The following is a 13,322-nucleotide window of genomic DNA, read 5'->3' as shown; positions in this document are numbered from 1 at the left end:
TGAACACTGCCACGAATTGTTTCCTGGACTTCAGCAAACACTATAGGATATGTAATTGCACTATGCTCAAATAATTATTTTTGTTTTATATTATAAAAGGCATACTTACTGAAGGACGAATATAGGAAACAACTTGAAACTCTGGCTAGGGCCAATGACTGGGTTTATCAAGGTTTTTTTTTCTTCCCCAGTTATAAATTATTTCTTATAAAGAGAAAAGAATAAAATGTGAAACCAATTTGAAAGTAAGTATAAAATACAGTAAGCCAGTTTACTTAATTTTTTTAATTTAAATTTGGTTTTGAAATTCAATATCTTATAAAATGTTTTATATTTCTGGTACCCTTATTGATATTATGCTATTTTGAGTTACAAAGTATTCTGTATTGAATTTCACTACCTACTTTTGTCATGTTCTAATGAAATATGAAATATAAGCTAATAATCTCTTCATGTCCTTTTTACTGCTTTTCATCACTAAGCAAGCCTTAACATTTTTTAATTGTGGTAAAATACACATAACAAAATCTACCATCTTAACCATTTTTAACTATACAGAACTATGCAGATCAATATATTAACTACACTTAACAATAGTTTAAGTACATTCACATTGTTGTGCAGCCAATCTCCAGAACTCTTTCTATCTCACGCTAAGTAATTTTTTAAACTGTTAATATATGGTGTTATTTAAGCAAATGTCTTTTGGGATGGAGGAGCGCATTTCTTTCATGACAAATATATTTCACTATTGACCCTCATTGATCTTATATAAGTTATAACAAGAAATGTATTATACAACCTTCAGGCCTGGCAGCTAAACTAGCTCTCACTCACCCTGTGACTAAAGACATTCTACTTTCCCATCCTGCAGACAAGTAAGTGCATGAGTAATGTCTTTCCACAAGTGAAGGAATGTAGTTAACACAAGTACATTTCTCTATCTCCCACCTTGGAGAAAACTTTTCTTTTAAGGCAATATAATTAAGTTGGAACTTTCTGTACAAGCATCTAGATATTAAGAAGTAACTATTGATAAAATAACTGAAAATGCCTTACAGTAGAAAAAAGCATAAGTGCTTTTTACAGGAAAGAACAATTAATTCCAAATATTGACATCATATTAATCTGTATGACTTTGAGTTGAAGCCCAGTTTGTATAAAAGAAAAAAGGGTGGGCAAAGGCACCTACGAGGAGGAAGACACCGGAAGGCAGCAAAAAGCAAAGAGTCAAGTTCATTTATTAAGCTCATTTGAGACATTTCACCTGTCATTCAGGTGGGTGAGTGCATGACTCACTCACCACAACTCACCTCTGGTTTAAGGATTCTCTGCCTCACCTCTGAAGGATTACAGGTCCCTACCACACCCGGTGATTTTTTTTTTTTTTTTTTTTTTATATACTGGTTTCATCATTTGGTCAGGCTTGCCAAATCTGACCTCAATGATCCACCTGCCTCTGCCTCCAAATCTGGATTACAGGCTGACCACCAGGCCTGGCCAACTCATTCTTTTTATCATGGTCTTGATATATATAATAATTATATAAAAACAGATTATATAATAAATTATATTGTTATATTGTTAAATATAATAATTATATAGAAAATTACAGAATACGTATTATATAACATATTACATATGATATATATAATGTATGATATATAATATATACCATTACTTTTAAGTATGTGTTTCTTAGCCAGGCTATCTTACAGTGCTTTAACTCTTTAAAGGGTTTATTCTTGGGAGTCAAACATTAGAAATGAAACATTACCTTTTTAAATATTCCAGACTCTAGAAGTAAGGAACCAAGTGCCTCACTGGTGGTGTGGAAGAACTGGGATTCCCCACAGTGCAGTGGAAATTCCTGGGAGTCTCGAACCACATGTTTTCCATCTACTACATCCAAAGCTCTGCAAAGAATGGAAACACAGTCATGTCAATACGCTATGAACAATGCCAAAATCTCAAGAAACCCAAAGGCATATTTCTCCACGTATTAAGATATTTCCAGTCAGCCCAAATAATGAATAATTCTTCAAAACCTACACAGCGTTGTAGATAATTTGGTACTCTCATAGCACATTTATAAATAAACCTGGATGACTTCACCCTGTGCCTAACTGAATTCTTTTAAATCCGATGCAGAAAACAAATTAGAGGTAGACAGAAACTAGATGGATAGACAGATTTTGGCATGAAAGTAATCCAATTTCATTTTCCAATTTCCTGGTTGTTCTATGTCATGGCTTTTAAGAAATAACAAAAAGAAATTTGTAAGTTTCCTGAACACTGGAAATAAAGTGGGAACTGAATCCCAGTTACCGAAACAATCTAGACTATGCCAGGAAATGGGAACTGTTCCTAGGATTATAATATTTATCAGATTCAAAAGGAATGGAAACTAATAAAGGCAGAAAGAATGTTTTACAGACTCTGATGGTTGCCTACCCCAAAGCCATTTCCTTTATCCAACCCTTCACTGTCCTCCCACCTCCCTCATACATACTGCCTTTGCTAATAATCCTAAATTTGTTCAGTGATTCATCCTCCACATGCCTCAGAGAAAGCTGCTTCCAGCCCCAGTAGTCAGTCAGGATTGCTCTAATCCTGGTGTCCAGTTCCCCTCACCAGTAATTGATTTAGGCAAATGCCCATACGTAACTGTCTTGCTGATATTACCACATTGATTGATGTCTCTCTGACCCTCTAAAATGTTCATACTTTGCCCTACTTCTCTGGCCCAGTCCTGACCAGTGAGATGTGAGAGGCGTCTGCTGAAGGAATGGGGGAAAAGGTCTTCTACAAGAAGAAAAAGTTTCCCTTTCCTGCAGGCCAGTGTATGCCTGCATGTGATGAATATGATAGAACATCTTGGGACCATGTGCAGGATTAGCCTAAGGAGACTAGATTGAGGAAAAAGCAGAGTGGAAATACCTATCTCTTGATTTCTTGAAATGAGAAGCAGAATTACCTATCTCTGGAGTTCTTGTTGTGTTAGATAATAAATGTCCTATTCTTCAAGACATTTTGACTTGGGCGTTCTTTGTTGTCTGCAGTTGAGCATCATACCTGATCCAAGGTTTGGTAGATTTTGTAAGCACAGGAATAAAGATGCCAGAGCAGAATGAGAGCTTTGAATGAAGAATGCCAGTAAAGTAGAAAGAGAACTAAAAATGCAAGACCTCAGCATTTCACAAAAGAAATGGAAGCTTTTGTGGGATTTCTACAATGTTGCAAGGATATAAAGAGGAATAGAGCAAAGTGTTAACACTTTGCGTACTCTTTTTTTTTTTTTTTTTTTTTTGAGACAGAGTCTTGCTCTGTCGCCAGGCTGGAGTGCAGTGGCATGATCTCAGCTCACAGCAACCTGCACCTCCCAGGTTCAAGTGATGCTCCTGCCTCAGCAGCTGGGATTACAGGCATGTGCCACCACACCCAGCTAATTTTTTTGTATTTTTAGTGGAGACAGGGTTTCACCATGTTAGCCAGGCTAATCTCAAACTCCTGACCTAAAGTGAGCCACCTGCCTCAGCCTCCCAAAGTGCCGGGATTACAGGTGTGAGCCACTGTCCTTGGCCCATGTACATATTTTTTTAAAAAGCCATTATTGTTTGCATTATATAAAATGTAAAGGTACATTATCAGCAATACATTTCTTTTTTTCCTTCAGTTTCATACTATGAAAGTAATACTTGGGTATAGTAAAGACAATATATTATGCCATATATAAACACATATAAAAATACATTTCTACCTGTGAGGCTAATATCTTCTTAGGAATTTAAATACAGTATTTTTGAAGGGAAAGAGAAACACGTATAGCTCAGGAGAATTTAAGTAACAACTGAAAAATACCTTAAAGTTGAAATGCTGTCATCGTCTTACCATGAATGTGTCTTACATCAAGACCTACTTTTATTAATTGTTCCAGTGACCCTAAGTTAGTGTTCACCTTGTCCTTCTGCTCACAAATATGCCAAAGAAGTAGCAAACAAGAGAAGACTCCTAGGACTTGAAAGCTTATTCCAACTGCTGCGGACTTACACATTGTCAGCCATTCAAGTACTAACCAGGTCTGACCCTGCTTAGCTTCTGACATCAGACAAGATCAGGTGCATTCAGGGTGGTGTGGCCATAGATTGGACTTACAGATTGTAAAAAGTCAACCACAAATGTTAAGCAGTCTGCTCCCCTTAATATTTTTCCTTTTTGGAAAAACATATGTGCCCATTGACTGACTCCAAGTGACAACAGAGATAAAAGCAATCTACGTGTGCTTCCTAAGCTTTGTATTGTCGAAGGCGGACACTCCAAAAAAGACCTATCTCTTCTTCCTACTTATGTGTTACCTAATTAAAAGCTGGTAAGAGTAGCCTTTTGTATGTATTTTGCTTGTGATACAATCCCTGCTTAAAACATAGGATCCTTTTGCCTGCAAATAACAGTCCAACTCACAGAAGCCTGATAAAAACCAAAATATATTATCACATATAAAACAAAAGGGGTAGATTGAGTTGGTTTAACCAGTGTATTCCTTTGCTGCTGAATTTAGTCACTGCTGTCACATAGAGGTATGATAATTCCTTCCTGTATAACTTGCTTAGAAGTGGGGGAAATCTCCTCTAGAAGCCACCTAGCAGGCTTCTTTTCATACTTGCACTAAACCGATCACCGGACCCAACCCTTTGAGGCTGAGACCTGAAGGACACTACTGTGCAGAAATTAGGCACCTGAAGAAGCTGAGGTTCAATTAGGAAAAAAGGAGAAGGGAGAGGGTAGAAATGGATGTCGATATGCATTCTATCCTCTCCCTAGCTTTGTCTTGAAATATGTTCCCCACACTTGCTACACTGGGAGAGGTAGAGATGACACATATTTAAGATGGAATTTGAGCTATCAGAGTAGAAACTTTCATAATTTGGGCCTTGTAGCATGTTGAACCCTGTGAACCTGCCTGCTCTCCTGATTTGGGGGATAAACTAAGTCAACACAGTGTGCTATCCAAGAGTTAGTTCTCTATACTTGGGGTCATGATCTCCCAGATGGGAGGGTACACATGGCCCTGGGGGAAGGCTTAGTTTTTCAGTGGCTAGAGGAGGTGAGGACTATCACAGACAGTTCCAGGGAAGGCCCTTGCTTCACCATCTTTCTAAAACAGGAACTGCTGAGTGTGTGTGGTATACCCAATAACCTCTGCTTCCCTTTGAGAGGAGGAGAATGAAGGGGTGTTGGCTAAATTCTCTTTCCTCGTGACCCAGATCCAGACAGTGCTGCTGTGCACCTGGCCATGGACGCCATGATTTCACAATTTGCTCCAGGACTTGGTTGGAGGTGAGGCAAGGTCACGGGATGTGTGGGCTGAGAGGGCTTCGCAAACAGAACTCTGCTTCGGGGCAGCTTCTCACCCAGCCCCGGAAACTCAGGCCGTCCCAGAAGCATGTTCTACTTCCTCTCTAGAGTCAGTCACAGGCCTTCTACTCCTAGCAAGCTTACTGGACAAGTTTGTCTCCTGAAACACAACCTTTACAATGTATTACACAGAAATAATACACTTGAAATTGTGCCAAGAGGTCTCTAAGACCAAAAGCAACTTTGTAACACTATCTAGCATTCATTCTTTCAGCATTTTCTAGATCTTCCATGATATGTCATATATCAAAGCACACAAAGGTGAACAATTCCACTCCCTGCCCTCAAGGATATTAAGGCTTAGTAGACTTAGGGGCTTATCGAATGTGCAGAAATATTTTCAATTCCAAATAATGGTTACCTCTGGAACTACACACAGATAAGTCTCTCTAGCCTAAAAGCCAACCTTAATAAATGTTTGCAACAGGAAAGACCAGTTGGAAAGTTTGTTAACTTTTCTTTTCCAAAGGGTAATGTTTTCATTATTATTATTTTAATTTTTGTGGGTACATAGTAGGTATATATATATTTATGAGGTACATGAGGAACAAGCATTCAAAGTGTAATAATCACATCATCAAGAATGGGGCATCCATCCCCTCAAGCATTTATCTTTTGTGTTACAAACAATCCAATTATATTCTTTTAGTTATTTTTAAATGTACGATTACATTATTATCACTATCGTCACCCTGTTGTGCCATCAAATACTGGGTCTTATTCATTCTTTCTAGTATTTTTGTACCTAAAGGGTTAATTTTAGTTGTACTCCTGATGAGTGGGGTGTAGGTGGTCATAACAGAGGCTAAGCTTGGCTCCCTGATGAGAAATTTATGTGCCAATGGAAGCACAGTTTCCTTTGTGAATAGTCACAACTGGTTATTTATTAACGACAATAACCTCTTGGGTAAATAACATAAAACAACCGCCAAATGCTATCATATTGGTCTGCAGTCTTAGCAGAGGATAATTTATTAACTTGCTAATTATACTCCTTTGTACTTCCCTTTTCTTTTTAGCACAGATATTATACTGCCAGAGTGAAAGTTTCAGTGTTAAGTATGGTACTTAATTTTACTCAGACTTAGAAGTAAGTGGAACATTTGCCAATTCATTCAATTATGTTTCCTTTTTATTTGGCTTACTTTAAAAAACCAGATTGGCCCTCTCCCTGGAGACTAAGTTGGTGGCAAAATTAATAATGGCAAGACTGTTTTCCCTTTCCCAAGTTAAAAGAGCCACATGGCTATTCTCAGACAAATCTCAGAATTGTGAGACCTAAAGCTTATATAAGAAGGGGGCAGGGGTGGGCCTCTTTAATAAAAAGAGAAGAGAATCTCTTACTTTCTCAAGATTGACAGTGCTAGGGCCTCTCCAAAGGCCTTGAAAGTGGCCCTGATAAATCTAGTTCAAGTTTTCCTAATGTTGATCTACTCCACCAAGTTGTTCCTTAAGCATTTAAATATGTGTAGCCTAATATAAGGCAAGTTAAATAAGTTTTTTAATAATTCTTGTTTTACAGTAATGTACATCCAAAATAATAAAATGTAGCATAAAACTTTAGGTTTAACGATAGTTTATAAGTTATAAACTGATGCTGTACTGCCATCTATTGTCTATCCAAAGAATTATTACTGTGTTCAACTGAGCCTCAGAGTTGTGATTTCAAAGTTACCAAAAGGTGCTTCCATCTGCATTGAATTGAATTATTTCCTCAAGGGAACCTAAGACATCAGATACTAGAATAACTCTTCTGAATTAAGGCATTGGTTGTAAAGTGCATAAGTTTCCTGGCCACAAAGGAAGGAGAAAACTTAATTCACTAACAAATGGCACTAATAGTGTGCATAGTGTTTCTTTACTGCAACTGCTAAATGGTAGAGAGCAACCATTTACTGAGCAACCTCTTTCCTGCTAACATTAGACCCTGTATTAGATTACGGACACATACCATCAGATAATGCTAGACCTGAAAAAGTCCCTGGTGATTACCTGGTTCAGTCACTTTATTGCAGATTTGAAGAGACATTGTTCCTCAGAAACCATGTGACTGACTGTGTTGAGCCTGCTGGTTACCCATGTACATGGTACTGCAAGTCCAGGCTCACAAAGAGGCATCTAATGACAGTGTGAGGATACAGCCATGTAAATCTCTCCCATCTCCAGAGATAAAACAAAACCCCACAATCTATTTCCCTTGGAAAACCTAGAATTTTGGATTTACAGAATGGGTTTTTCCTTCAGAAGCAGTGTTGTCTTCAAATTTATATTTTTCTCAGCTGAATAAAGGATCAAATATAGCAATGTATACATACAGATTTCAGAGTCATACCAGCCTGGCCATTAGCTATATGATCTTGAGCTAGTTACTTCTTTAAGCCTCAGTTTCTTCATCTGCAAAATGGAAGTGATAAATTGTTAAGAGAATTAAATTAGGTAAAACCTGTAAAATGCTTAACCTAGTACTGCCATATAGTAGGTTCTCAATAAGTATCAGCTATTGTAATTATGCATATGAATGTCAGTTGACATGTCCTGAATAATAATTTATAAGGAATTACATAGACGGTACTTTGAGCTAGCATATTTATCAGGCTCGAATATGAAAGGAGTATGTCTGAGTTGGAAGATCCCTTACAGATAATCTAGTGACCCAACCATACCATTTTCAGATGAGTTCATTGAGGCCCAGAGATAGTCATTGTTCAAAGTCACGTGGCTAATGACTGACAGAGTTAGGAGTAGAGAACCCACCCAACTCCTCACTCAGAGACTAATTCTAAATTCTCAGTAGACGAATTTCATGATCACAAAATTCCAAGTTGGATGGGGAAATGAAAACAATTTGCTATGCTCATTCGAGTTTTTAAAATACAAAGCATCCTCAAAGTTATAGGTATGTAAACGATGCTATACCACTAACCCAAGTATTTCGTGTTGCCAATAGTAATAGAATGCAGAAACTCTGCCATCTAGTGGTTGCATGAGAATATCACTCCTCTACTCATCCTTTTTAGCGGTGCTTTTGTAAAAAGTAACACTCCCCGGTCCAGTCAGCCTCTGCTTCCTGATTGCATTCACCTTCCTGGGCACTTTGATGGTTTTTGTTTGTTTGTCTGTTTGTTTGTTTGTTTTGTTGGTTTTTGTAAAGACGGGGTCTTGCTACGTTGCCTAAGCTGGTTTTGAACTCCCGGCCTCAAATGATTGTCTCGCCTCAGCCTCCCAAAGTGCCGGGATTACAGGTGTGAGCCACCAAGTCTTTCAAAATGGCAGCCTGAAGGCTGGGAGCCATCTCCCAATGTGCTGTGTGGTGCAGAAATGTCTAAGTTCCCCTCACATCTGACCAGTGGAATGCAAATCATCTCTCCAACAAAGGCTAGAAATGTTTGCCTTAATACTTCTATCTTGTGAAATCGAGGCTTTGGGTGCTACTGAGTCTGTGAATGTTAAGCAAGATATCTCAGGACCACTAGTATGTTGATTTTGATCATTTCGGATCACTCCACATGATAAACGAACCATGAAACTCATCCAGAACCAGGCTAGGTTCAACAAGGTTTGTCTTTATTAGCATTGGTCCCAGAGGAAGAAATGATTTCATTCTGGGCACAGGCAAAGAGAAGCCAAGGCCGAGGACCAAACAACCAGGAGAATTGTTGTGCAAATCCCCAGGAGAACTGAGAAACCGAGGTCTGTGCCTCAAGGAAAGGTTCGGGTTTATCGAGAGTATTGTGTTTCATGCGTGATTGCACATGCTCTGATTTAGAGAAGCTGAAGATCATGGCATTTTTTTCAGCTTCTCTTTATAACAGTCAAGTTGGACAAGTTTGTTTTCAGTTGTCGAAATACAAAAGAAGATTTTTTTGATTGCTGGAATTTTCCTTTTAAGGCAATTCAAATTCTTATCATCTAATGGCAGAGAAGAGAAAATGTAGCTTTTATTTTGATAGTGTCGATACTCCCCAAAGAAAGACTAATGATCTTACTAAGCTCATGAATAACAAATTAATAATGCAAAAGAGGGCATTTTCAGTTGTTTTCCTTTGTAGCACCAAACAAAGCTACTGATGATATCACCGCGGAGCAGGCAAGGAGGAAAAAGCCTGGCAGAATATGGTTATATTAATGGATACAAAAATACAGTTAGATAGAATGAATAAGATCTAGTATTTGATAGCACAACAGGGTGACTACAGTCAACACTAATTTATTGTACGTTAAAAAAATAAGTAAAAGAAAATAATTGGATTGTTTGTAACACAAAGGAAGGATAAATGATTGAGGTGATAGATACTCCATTTACCCTGATGCAATTATTACACATTATATGCCTGCATCAAAATATCCCATGTACTCTATAAATATATACACTTACTATGTACCCACAAAAACTAAAAATGAAAAAAAATTATGTGGTTATAGGCACAAGGGTAGAGAAATAGTTCCAAAGTACCAGGGGCAATTCTGAGGAGTCATCTTTGAGCCCTCCTGCTCCAATCAATCCACCTCTGATCACTCATCAAGGGGTCCCTTGTCATCGCATTTGAACTTGCTTTGAGGGACACTATAAGATGCAGCCACACAGAACTCCTGGTTGGAACTATTGCAGGGATGCCAAGAAGGATGTTAGGTACCACCTTACTTAATATCCTTTATATGGAGACTGAAGGGAAAGATTTCTCTCATTCTGAAATGCCAAGAAAAGCTTTTCTCTTTCTCACCCCTTGTCTTTTAGACAATGAGATCCATGTACTTGATCATGAATCAATTTTAACAATTATATAGAACTTTATGAATGTGTGTTTCTGTAAAGTAATTGTTTCTCTTATCACACTATCATTCTTTTAGTTTTCTGATCTGTATTTATTTGCATCGTTAATTGGATGCAAACTACTGTAAATCTTTTAGAGGAAGAAGTGACAGGGAGGCAGTTATAAATACATGAAAACTGTTTCTTCCACCTCACCAGTATGACATCCACTTACTCTTGTGCATTCTAACCACTACTATCCTACTTCTAAACGTCATTATGTCTTCAATTTAGTAAGATTCCAGTTATTCTCTGCTACTGAGTGTCTCCTGCAGCCTTTAACCCATTCTAACTTTACAAACAGATTGATCTTCCTAATGTACTGTCTGGTTTGAAAACCATCAGATAGTTCAGCTCTGTCTACAGAATAAAGCCCTAACTTCATTGTCTGGTATTCAAGTGCTTTCACCTTCTGGACCCAGTCTAACTTTTCAAGTGTAGCTCCCCTACACACCCTATATTCCAGGCAATTTTGTTATATTTTAGCTTACTTATCACTGATGGCTCTTTCTCTCATCTCATCTCTTTAAGTGGCTCCTGGGTATGAGTCCCTTTGTTTCTGCCGCGGCATATAATAACATCTGTCACATCACAGATGCTCTGTAAGAGTTTACTGGCTGAGTGAATACAAAACGCTTTCCGCAAAAGTGGTTTGATTCATGAAGATAGCAGCTGCTTGTAGAGCCTGTTGCTGTTTATGACTGTTTCAAATAATGTCAATATAAAGCTTTGGTTCAAAAGCACCTCCTCCTAACCATGATAGTTACATGCAAAACTGGTCTGTTGGTTATTATTTTCCAGAAGTCTGTGGTAATGGCACACACTTTGAAGTTAACTTTATAGCATCTTTAATATGCATCATCTGCCTATTTTGTTTACCTTTGCCCCACCTTAGCTCACTAGTCCAAAACTCATGCCAGCAACTAAGATCTGGGGTCCCTAAACAACCTGGCACGAAACTCGTCTGCCTTAGTTAATCCTTCCAGGCACTCAAATAATTATCTTCATCAATCCTGAGCTTTGATGGCACTTACACTGCAGCAATCATCATTACTTCATGGCATTTCTAGAAGCAATAAAGTTTCAAGAGAAATTGTGTAACTGTTCCTTGTATCAAATATTTTTTAGCATTTATTGTATTTTCTGAACTCACAAACACCTACTTTTCTTATAGATCATATACTCTCAACTTTCTCACAGCTATAATTCAGAGGTTTCAAGGCTCTATTCATTATATTCTTTCATATGGTGGTCTATAAATCTTTATAAACCTAGAAGTGAGAATTGAGTCTTTAAAGGTTACTTGCAATTCCTCTAAAACATTCCTACACATAATATGGTGCTTATAGTAAATGCCTTTTGATAATAATATAAAACTAAGAAAATAATTTTCAATACGAGAGCGGGTTTCCTTTTATATTTTTTAGTTTTTCAAAATAATTCTTATGGAGGTTCATTTTTTACATTAATTTTTATAACTGTCAGTTTCATCATGTTCCACGTACTCAATTTCCAAACACCTCTAGTTGTTGGATGATTGATACAAAATGATCAGTAATTAGTACATAATTCATAATTGTCTGAATCATATCTTTAGCTTCTCTCACTCACCTGCACCAGGTGGGTAAACTCCACAAGGGACCAAAGTTGCTTTAAGGCTTCCTAGATACATCCTTATGTAGCAGCTAGAATTGTCATCAAATACCTAACGAATTAGTTCAATTAACTGGTGTTAATGTTTCAAAAGAGAATTCTAATTTAAAATCATTTCTCATGAAAAATCTTTGTGTATTAGCAACACATCAGGGATACAGTTTTGCTGACTGAAGACAATGGAATGGCTGTGAAGCTGAATCTGAGATGGACTGATATTTATCACCTCAGCTGTCATGAATAGAAATTCTCTAAGGTGCAGAGGCGTGCAGAGGCAAGCAGAGGGAAGAAGAGATTATCACAGGATCCCTACTCTCCATCTATCCAAATAAAGTTGTCCTTGCAAAGATGCTAGTAACAAGCTCCAAATGTCAGCTTCAAATTCCCACCCTAAGGGTGTTCCAATACCACTCTAACCTCCTTCTCCCCTCCCTCCACCTCAGACTTCCAGCTGTGGTCAGACAGATTTGTTTGCCCTTCGCATACATACAACTTGCTTCATTATTTATACGTCTTTGCTTGGGTTTTCTACAATGCTTTTGGCTCTCCTCTTTGTAATCTTTGGCTATCAAATTCCATCAAGGCTAATTTCAAAATTCACTTCCTCCAAGATTTCTCTGATTATAATAAATCCTGTGTTTCATAAGCCCCTAAAAGTCAATTTCATGTAGCTGAAATATTACACCACAGCTAAAAGAAAAGAACATCGTTATGAATCATAGAATTGTTTCAATACTAGTTTTTTTAAAAGAACAAGAAAGCCATAAAATGGTGTGAGAAATAGTGTTTATTTTTCTCAAGTGTAGATTATTCTCTTTTTAAGAATAGGGATTATTGAGAAACATCAGTTTCATCAGAAAGAGGTGGTGGGTGGAGAATTTTTCAGAGGCTATAACATGACTTTACAGAGCTTTTGTTGTTACCACATGTTGATGATTATTATTTCTAATTTCACATCAAGATTCATGGTTTTTCCTTTCCTTCACACAAATGCATCACTAGCTTTACTTTTAGGCTTTACAGCCATCAACTGAGTGATAGTGATTAATAATGGAATGAAAGGAGAAACAAAGAATGGAAAGAAAAAAAGAAAGGGGCTGGGTGCAGTGGCTCACACCTGTAATCCCAGCACTTTGGGAGGCTGAGGTGGGTGGATCGCTTGAGATCAGGGGTTCGAGACCAGCCTGGGCAACATAGTGAAACCCTGCCTCTACCAAAAATTACAAAAATTAGCTGGGCATGGTGGTGTGTGCCTATAGTCCCAGCTACTTGGGAGGTTGAGGCAGAAGACTTGTGTGAACTCGGGAGGTGGAGGTTGCAGTGACCCGAGATCATGCCACTGCACTCCAGCCTGGGTGACAGAGAGAGACTCTGTCTCAAAAAAAAAAAAAAAAAAGAGAGAGAGAAAGAGAGAGAGGAAGAAAGGAAAGTGTTTCAAATAAGG

At 37.9% G+C, this 13,322-nt stretch overlaps 1 protein-coding gene and 1 long non-coding RNA gene across 2 annotated transcripts in view; one reads left to right on the top strand and one right to left on the bottom strand.

The window, feature by feature from the left end:
- LOC131382861 (uncharacterized) overlaps positions 1-2,114 on the top strand; it is a 54,853-nt gene extending 52,739 nt beyond the window's left edge. The window contains exon 3 of the long non-coding RNA XR_009212449.1: positions 1,795-2,114. This is a non-coding gene — a long non-coding RNA (uncharacterized LOC131382861). The remainder of the gene's footprint in view (positions 1-1,794) is intronic.
- CRYBG1 (crystallin beta-gamma domain containing 1) overlaps positions 1-13,322 on the bottom strand; it is a 208,559-nt gene that overhangs the window by 119,540 nt on the left and 75,697 nt on the right. Inside the window, exon 2 of the mRNA XM_032155957.2 lies at positions 1,778-1,916. Coding sequence (XP_032011848.1) covers positions 1,778-1,916 — 139 coding nt within the window. The remainder of the gene's footprint in view (positions 1-1,777; positions 1,917-13,322) is intronic.

Source organism: Hylobates moloch, unplaced genomic scaffold (genome assembly GCF_009828535.3).
Source record: "Hylobates moloch isolate HMO894 unplaced genomic scaffold, HMol_V3 SCAFFOLD_2, whole genome shotgun sequence".
NCBI lineage: Eukaryota > Metazoa > Chordata > Mammalia > Primates > Hylobatidae > Hylobates > Hylobates moloch.
The sequence above is the reverse complement of the archived record's forward strand: the minus strand, read 5'-3'. Positions and strand labels throughout refer to the sequence as shown.